The 9,651-nt window shown below is 39.2% G+C and overlaps 1 protein-coding gene across 1 annotated transcript; it reads left to right on the top strand.

Moving 5' to 3' along the window:
* The first annotated feature begins 2,035 nt into the window (after positions 1-2,035).
* LOC117208378 (alkaline phosphatase 4-like) lies at positions 2,036-8,293 on the top strand. Its single transcript, XM_033449548.1, has 8 exons — positions 2,036-2,600; positions 3,561-3,667; positions 4,395-4,615; positions 4,697-4,889; positions 5,895-6,061; positions 6,414-6,725; positions 6,818-7,247; positions 7,697-8,293. Exons 1-8 carry the CDS (start codon positions 2,572-2,574, stop codon positions 7,888-7,890), a joined length of 1,653 nt encoding a protein of 550 aa, XP_033305439.1. The 5' UTR covers positions 2,036-2,571; the 3' UTR covers positions 7,891-8,293.
* Positions 8,294-9,651: the final 1,358 nt, after the last annotated feature.

The raw sequence follows: 9,651 nt of genomic DNA, 5'->3' as shown, positions 1-9,651 counted from the left end.
TAAAATTATTAGGCAATAAAGATGTAAGAATTCACTGAAATTCGTTAACTGGAAACTCAAAGTATCGATAAAGCTTATGGTATACTTTTCTTTAATACGACTCTATCTATGTACACGAAGGTAAAAATTACTCTCGAACCGTATTGTACAAGTTAGTACTATCTATTCGCAAAATATATATCCCGCATACGTAGTATTGTATCTCTGTTATTAATTACAATTTTTATTATATAGCATATTAAGAAGAATGGACTAGAGTATGCGTATGTAAGAAGTTATAAAGAATACTTAACTTTGCATTTTATTTGATTTTTATCACATTTAGTAAGAAACGATGCGAAACGTAAGTTGCATAATAAATGCATTATGAGGTATCGATGGAAATCGTTGTCGTAATTATGACTTCACCGTCTCATGGATGGATGATCATGTAATGGCTTTAGTTTTTAGTTTAGTCGTTGTCGATGCCGGTATTATACCAAATGCAGTACTGACATCGACAACGAATAGTAAGTAGGAAGTGCTCGTATCAATTAATCTCCTCTCTTTTTCACAAGTCAGATATATATGGTAGAACTCCGTTTATGTAAAATTGCTAAACCAAAGATAATATATTGGTATAATCGACAGTATAATCGGAGTTTAGGTAACAAGAATCCTCTGATTATCCCCACAACCAATGATTTTTCGTTTACGTAATAACGATTCACGTTCAAGTAAGCGAATCCGATCAACGTTTATTTAATCAGGCATCAACTACGATTTCGTTGCAGCAAATGAAGTTCGTACAAACGAAGTACTATTTTGCGATAATAGAAAGATGTATGTATCTTCGAGCAGTTTGGACTTGCGGTGAACTATTTCGATAGTCTATCGAGAGAAAAAAGTCAACTGGTTTACGTTATAAACTATCTTGCGTCGTAAAAAGAGTCACAAATTCGGAGTGCCCCGAAATAAAACTCAGCTCGACATATCGTAGAAAATAGATAGCGGCACGGAAAAAAGCAGTGGATTAAGTAGGAAGAAATGCAGAGAGTTTTAACACGCACGATGACAATACCCGTGATTATCGTTATCAGCTAGTGATCACGATGTTCAGCCGGTGTTTGTGAAATGTGAACGCCGATCACGCATTGGTCGTGAGAACTTTGAAAGTTGCTTATTTCGTACTCGTCACGTGCACAGAACGTGGAGATCAACATCGAATCAACACGCGAGTTCCTATCTCCGACCAATCGTGCGTCAAACTTTCGTCTCACCTCTTAAGGCTCGTGGCAACTTGGAAATCGTGATTGGCTAATCTGCATCCCTCTTCGTTTTGCTGTCATTGTTTTTGACACACGGCACTCGTGAGATTATGCGCGAGCACATCGATCTCATGCTCGTTACATTTCCCGATCTCGCGTCGGATATGTCGCTGCAAGGTGAGATTAGCGATAAAACTAGCAAAAAATGAAAGAAGAAGAAAAGGAAACGGATACCGGCATATAATGTAATATCGGGATTTTTATCGCAGACAAAATCTTTCTCCTCTTTCCTCTTCTTGTCTTTTTCTTTTCTCGATCGTGTCTGTTCCCCTCGCTTTGCGTTTTTTTCTTTGCCTTTTCACTTTACGACGATTGAAAATTCGCTACTCGATATCGGCAATCGTTAAAATCTGTCGATCGATCGGTCGATGATCGGTTCCTGCAACGTCGAACGATCGCTGTAACAGTTTTTCATACGACAAATTAATTTGAGCGAAGAGGGCGTAAACAAAAATCAAGGCGACGTTGGCTCGAAAGCGGTTGTCGAAAAATCGTTGAGAGGAAAAATTGGACGAAGAGGGGGCGGGAGGAAGGGGAAAAAAGGTGGCAAAGCTAAAGAAGAGCGAGGAAGAGCGATAAAGAGCAACAGTGGAGAATTGGCGACTCGCAAGATGCTTTGAGATCCGCGTTCGAATTAATCTTTCGCGGACATAAGACATAATGGCACCGAGCAGCTCAATTACGCTCGGATTAGCAGTACACGAGGGGTTCCCCTTCTCCCCAAACCACTTCTCTCCTCGAGAATCTGTACTCTCAGTGTCCCTTGCACGCTCTCCACCTCGTGCACAATCTACCAGGGCCTTTGAAACGCTATATAAAGTGACAAACTTCCTCAGTGCCGCTGTATTGGCGTTAATACGGCATCACGTTCCGGTCAGGTAATAACCGCCGGATAAAATCTACCGAACGACGATACAGTTCTTAATTCGCATCATCGATATCGCGCCGTTACTCTTCTATCGACTGTTACCGTTGCTGTTGCTACTATCGCTGACTGCTGCTCTCATCGCTGTCTCTTTGTGTTTGTAAAAATTCGGGACATCGCCACCGAACAGGATCAACCGATTTCGATCGAATCGGACAAATCCATTCGCCTTCTCACTGCTAACTCACGTTCGTCCACGGTGATCCTTTTCGTCAACCGTTGAAGGATGATCCCACTCGAAACACGTGCCTGCTAACGACAGTAAACGCCGTGAGATCTACAACTAGAACCTATTCTATAACGTACCACACGGGCGGAAGAAGACGTTTGTCACGTAGCATGATCCATTTACGGATCGAGTTATTTGGGTAGGTAATTTTCACGAGTATCGTTCCCCTTTATTGCGCCAGCAAAATACCGCCAAACCGCTTCAAAGCGCTGAACCGTCAAGCACGACAACGATTTTACGATCGAGCACGACTATTCGAACGACTTTCGACTATCGACTTTCGATTCTCGACTCTCGGTCGGTATGCACAGTGACCGTGTATCGCAGCTATATAGGTTAAAGACAATAGTCATTCGCTGTTCGCGACTCGTCTTCCTATCTTTGCTATCTTTTCGCGCGCTACCTATACAGTAGCCTTGTTACGAACGTCAGGATGTGTATCGGCACGTTTTCGCTACTCCGCTGACTGACCCGAATACCAGCTCCCCTTTTCATTGCCTGTTACTCGTTCACCTCATATCCCTCTCCCTTTTTATCAACCTGTCCGATACGCGCAAACACCAAACCAATTGTTCTCGCCTCATCGAGAAAAAACGCTTCCTATCTTTCTTTCGCCGCCTATTATTCAATCGGCCAATGCACGAATCAAAGAAACCTTAAATTATAACTAATGAACCAACAGCCACGATTAACTTACAATAGCCGACTACTGTTACATATATGTGTATATATATATATATATATAAATATAAATATATATATGTTTACCTAGAAGAACGGCCAGTCATTGACCACAAAATCCATCATACTGTAGTTGTAAATACCACCTCTGGTTTCTATATCTCTTTCTTTCTCTGCCTCTGTCGCGTATTATTGGATCTTTGTTCTATTTATTTAACGAACAAGTGATAAAAGTTCTTTTGTTTCCATTCTTTCGTAATTGTTGAAACAATTGCATTACCATATATCAACCACCGATATGGAAGTAGCATATACGAAAATAACTTAAATTCTTTAAGTGATCGTTTCGCGACAAGTCGCGTTACCGAAGAACCAACGATACGATATACGATTCAACATGGTATAAAATCTGTTACAGATTTACAAATTCCACAAAGATGAGGTGTCTGGCCGTATTAGCGTGTTCTCTGTTGGGATTTCTCGAGCTCGCAAATTCTCTACCTCGAAATGCTACCCATTACGAAGGTTTGTTGATATTTCCAAATTATTTGACCCACTTCGGCTTTTATCAAAAAGCAAATTTTGAATATTAGATAAAATAGTACTTGCCGCTCTTTGCGACAAACACGTCCTGGCATGTTGATAAGAATCGATTATCTTTATAATTATTCGAATTGACAATTACGTGGCATCCAAGACTCACGAACTCGTGAACTGACATTACCAAGGTCGCCACTTTCCACGCTTTTAAATCGCTTATTAAACACCGTTCACGTTTCTACTACATGTGCATGCACTTCGAGCTTCGTCCAGATCGGTCGTGTTTCCTGAATTCCAGCAATTTAAATTCGAGTAACTCGAAACGAAATGGTTCGTTTTCGTTCAAATTCGATAAAAATTGACGATGATCGAAAGCACGCAGAAAAATAATTTTTCGTTATCGGCGATGGTTACAGGTACCTACTAAAAGGATAGTTCTCCTATCGATAATAGTTATCGATAACCAATAAAAACGTGTATCGTCCATAATATTTATCGATAATGATGACTAACAAAATTTTAGTCGTGTTTAATGGTTAATCCTAGCCAAAATCGTTCCAAGTAAAATATGAATTCGTATTCTGTAGCTTTCTTAAATTTGGGTCATAACGGTTACGGTCCCTGATAAAAATACAAATTTACGTAAACATCGGTAATCTCGTAGTTATTCGCTATGATATTACAAACGAGCGTGTTTCTTTACTCTTTACAGATATGTCCTTTTGGCTAAAATCCGGCCAAGAGAATCTTCAAAGAATTCTGGCTTATCGAAACAACGAAAATCGCGCTAAGAATGTAATTATCTTTATCGGTGATGGTATGGGAGTATCTACGATCACAGCTGGTCGAATATACAAAGGCCAAATCAAGGGTAACACCGGCGAGGAATACAAATTGGCTTTCGAAAATTTTCCTAACACTGGATTCGCCAAGGTACTTATACGCGTATACGCGTACAGCGGTTTGCAAAAGTTTCGTAGCCGGACAAATTTCTATTCGAGCTGTTCTTTATAGACGTACAACACCGACAAACAAGTACCCGATTCAGCTGGGACAGCTACCGCGATATTTTCCGGTGTTAAATGCCGATACAAGGTTATTGGATTAGATACGAAAGCTTCGTTTAATCGGTGTAATAACAAAACCGACAAGGAGAGCAAAGTTACGACTGTCGCAGATTGGGCGCAAGAAAGTGGCATGGATACCGGTAAGCCGCCTTTTATCCTTGCGAAAAGAAGAAAATGATAGGGCAAAGGGCTGAACTGATAACCCCTTGCAAATACGTAAATAGACAGATGAAAATAGATATCGCCAGAAATTTAGAGTGTATGTGTGGTATATATATATATATACACACCATATATATATATATATACCACATATATATATATATATATATACCATATATATACCATATATATACCATATATATATATATGTGGTATATATATATATATGGTGTATATATATATATATGGTATATATATATATACCTATATATATGGTATATATATATATGCCTATATATATACCTATATATATATACCTTATATATATATACCTTATATATATATATGGTATATATATACATATATATATACCTTATATATATATATATGGTATATATATATACATATATATATATACCTTATATATATATACCTTATATATATATATACCATATAATATATATACCATATATATGTATATATGTATATACCATATATATATATATGGTACATCTATATATATAGGTACATGTAGATGCACGTATCAAGCGTAACTATACATACGTATAATTGACCGAATGGAATGGTCGATACGCATAGATAGAACCGGGACTGACGTGAACGTGACTCGTTAGCAACGACGACCTACTCACGGCCAGCTACCGGTGTTAAACATTAAACATCAGTATCGAATAGACCTTGCCGGGACGAGCTCGAAAACGACACGGCAGAGAGAAGGTCGCGAGCCAACTTTCCGCTTTATCTAGGGCATAACGCTCGTAACTCTCGCTTTTTCGCCATTACTTTCCAATATGTCGGTGAATGAAGGAAACGCGAGAACAAGCATCTTTTTCCTAGTATAAACTCGCATCAAATATGAAACGAAAGAGACGCGTTAATACAAGATAAAGCGACTCGGTCGTTGACAAATTTTGGATGATTTTCTCATTTCCTTTTTTGCTGGATCGTTCGGCGAAATACAGGGTTTGTCACGACAACTCGGATCACGCATGCTACTCCGGGTGGATTATACGCTCATACTAATAATCGCGACTGGGAATGCGATACGTCGATACCGGCGCAATATAAAGGTTGCGTAAAGGATATCGCGAGACAACTAATCGAAGACGAACCAGGAAACAAGTTCAAGGTAAGGGAATGCATTTGTCCTTTCCCTTGATTTCGCGTACCCTGTTCGCCATAAGTATTAGGACACGTAATTTACTATTCGTATTTACGTTAAGCGTACGTGTTTGCAATAACGATGTCGTAAACTTTTATCGTACAATGCACATTTTCGATATATACGTTTCAAATTCTGTACTGTTATAATCGCGATGATCGTTCCTCGTCTTCAAAATGCTTTATATAGCGTGCGTAATAATATGTTCACAAAGATATTCCACGATCAGTTGTCCAGATACTTTGGCGAGCCACTACATTTCCATACGTATTCGTTGCCGCTTCGAACGTTCGTCTAACGATCGTTTAATTAACGTTAGGTGATTATGGGCGGTGGAGCGCAACATATGGGCTTACCAATGGAGCCGATAGATCCCGATACGTGTGTCAGAGGAGATGGACAAAATTTGGCGGATGTATGGGCTGAGAATAATCCCGACGGGAAAGTGGTGACCAATCTCGAACAGCTTCTTTCCGTCGATATCGCTAATACGTCGAAAATTCTCGGAATTTTTGCTCCTAGTCATCTCCCTTACCATGCTGTGAAGACGGAGCAAACACCGAGCTTAGCTGAGATGACTCAGCAGGCTGTTCGGTTGCTTAAGAAAAATGACAAAGGTTTTCTTTTAATGGTGAGTGAATGGTTAAACAGATCCAACTTTATGCCAGAACTTTATCAAAATCATTCGTTCAAAGCGGTTAAAAATATTCGTTGCTGGCATAGGTGGAGAGTGGAAGAATAGACATGGCGCATCACCATAACTGGGCGAAGCTAGCGTTGAGGGAATTATCGGAACTCGAAGAGGCGATATCGGTCGCTCTGCAGGAAGTTAAACTGGAAGAAACGTTGGTGATCGTAACTGCGGACCACTCGCACGCGTTCACCATGAATGGTTATCCGAAACGTGGAAACGATATCCTTGGTTTCGCCAACGATCCAAACAACCCAAAAATACAGTCCTACGAAACGCTCAGCTACATCAATGGTCCGGGATTCTATCATCATAGGCGAAACGATAGTAACAACGTTAACGAAACATGGAGACCTGTCGATCAAGACAAGGAACGCGATGAACCATATTACCCCCATATGGCTGGCATATACTTGGAAGATGAAACTCACGGGGGCGAAGACGTTGGAGTCTACGCTATAGGTAAAATATATTACCTTTGCTTGCTTTCGTCTACCGACGTTATCGAGATATGGAAATTAACGACAGATCTTATCGATTGGATATTAATGATGAAGTAGGAGCTAGCCTGCTGTAAATAATACCGCTAAAATTAATTAAGATAGCGCATCAAATTGGAAAAAGCGTCTCTATCTTATCTATATAACTCGACAATCAACATTGCATAATGCACTGTTCAACTGACGAAATTGCTGTATGTTTGACATTGACAGATACCATTCTATTTATTGCAGATTAACTTCCAGAAGGTAGCTTTATTGTGTCATAATATTTTACGATAATTCTAAAACATAAAACAAAATATAATTTTGTGTTATCAATTTCTACGACATCTATCAAACTTATATTCTTCAATTTCTGACTCTATATTCTACTTGAAGAAATATAATTAATTCTTAAATATTTTTCAGGTCCGTACTCCCACTTGATTCGTGGCACTTTCGAGCAAAATTACATCGCTCACGTGGTAGCGTATGCGGCGTGCCTCAAAAACTGGCCTTCCCACTGTGATAACTCTCACAACTCGGTAACTCAACCTACTAGTTCCCCTATTGTGTTTCTCTTAACGTCCGTGCTGCTTTTAATCGTCACCGGGTTCGATTAATCGTATGTATTAACCATAAGTACGAACAACGCACGTGACGAGTATGCTTCTTCTTGCTGATCGTACTTTCGCGTTTTCTTCGCTATTCTTTCTCGCTCAAATATCCTTTGCCTGGGTCTCGTCTGTCCCTTCTTTTTCTCCAATCGTTGAATTCTTCCATAGCCAATTATAATTTACGCGTCAAATATATTTGATACCTTTCCTACTCTTTGTTACTTCTCCTCTGTATTCCTCTTTTTCCTTTCTATCACTTTCTTTGATTTTGAAAGCAGTACAAAAGACACACGTGTATACCGCTCGAAAGTATTCGAACTTCTTTTCCTTATTTTTGCCACAGGATGTAATTTAATTACTGGATCACGAGCCAAAGTTACGTGTTAACAAATAACGGCTACATTCTGTATTATTGTTATTTTATCTTTACAACACGATAAAATTGGTTTTACCGTCTCTGAAACACAGATGAGATAAGAAGGATTTTTATAAACTGTAAATCAACTAAAGCGTTGTTTCGAACGCTTACGAGCGGTAATGTACACATACGCATAAGCGGCAAATATATTCGCAAATAACTACTGGTACGTTTGATCTAGAATACAGTGATCAACAATACGAATTGTCCTTTGTATATAATTTTCACGATTCATATTGTATTTCAATGTCTGGCTCAACTTACTATAGTATATTTATATACTTGCGTACATGTATGCGTGCGTAATGTAAAGGCTCGTTCAGACGCGACTAATAATTTAGTCGAGTAGTTTAGTAAGACGTTTCAATGGTTTAGTCGAGTGGCGAGTAATTTTAGTAACTTACCGTGTGTGGACGAAAGTGTAGTCGAGTAATTTAGTGAAACGATTTGGTCGATCTTCTAATGGATGTAGAAAGATCCGTTTCGAACGTACGTGTATTTCAAACGTATCCATAGTATTATGGCAATAAAATCTAATAAAACGGATCTTCTCGACAAAATCGTTCTACCAAACTAACGAACGCGTCTGAAACGGGCCTCAACGCCCTTGTAAGCGCGTGTCAGAGAACCTAAGTTATTTAATTAATGCAGTTTCATCTGTGATATATACGCAAATTAGCTGATAATCGTAACCATAACTATAATTGTACTCGTTTTTGAAAAATATGCGGTTCACTTACAGTTGACCAAACGAAAAAAAATCGAACGGAAAACCGTTTCCGATGTACGACGATACGAAACATTGAGAGCAGAAGCGAATAAAACAACGTTGTAAACTCGCATTTAGAGAAGAAGTAGCTTAGCTCGCTTTTGCGCTCAATGCCACGTATATGTTTTCATTTACTCGATCTTCGGCGAGAACGTTCGTCCGTCTTGGTCGATTCCTCCTCCATTCCACTCCGATCCCACTTCGATCTTTCTGAAAAGAATCAACGATGCCCCTGACACACATTTCAATCAACTAATTCGTCTACGTAATTAAACGTAAATCCTGAAATGCAAGAGGAACGAGAGCACAGTCCTGGTACCTCAGATACATCAACTTATTGTTCGGTCGTTCTGATATCGGAAAAATTATGCGAATCGACGTTGAACATGTGGAAATCAGGAATACAAAAATACACGGAGACAGGAGAAATCGTCTCGTGAGGATGATTTATTAAAACGGTAAAAAAATGTACATATAAGTATGCATAAAGACGCTAGAGCCGAGTTTGTCAAGAGCCCTTCGATTCATCGAGTACGCACGTACTATCAGACTAATTCTTGATTATACAAGTTCCAACTTT

The sequence above is a fragment of the Bombus bifarius genome, unplaced genomic scaffold, assembly GCF_011952205.1.
Source record: "Bombus bifarius isolate JDL3187 unplaced genomic scaffold, Bbif_JDL3187 scf7180000008062, whole genome shotgun sequence".
In the NCBI taxonomy this organism is placed as follows: Eukaryota; Metazoa; Arthropoda; class Insecta; order Hymenoptera; family Apidae; genus Bombus; species Bombus bifarius.
The sequence above is the reverse complement of the archived record's forward strand: the minus strand, read 5'-3'. Positions and strand labels throughout refer to the sequence as shown.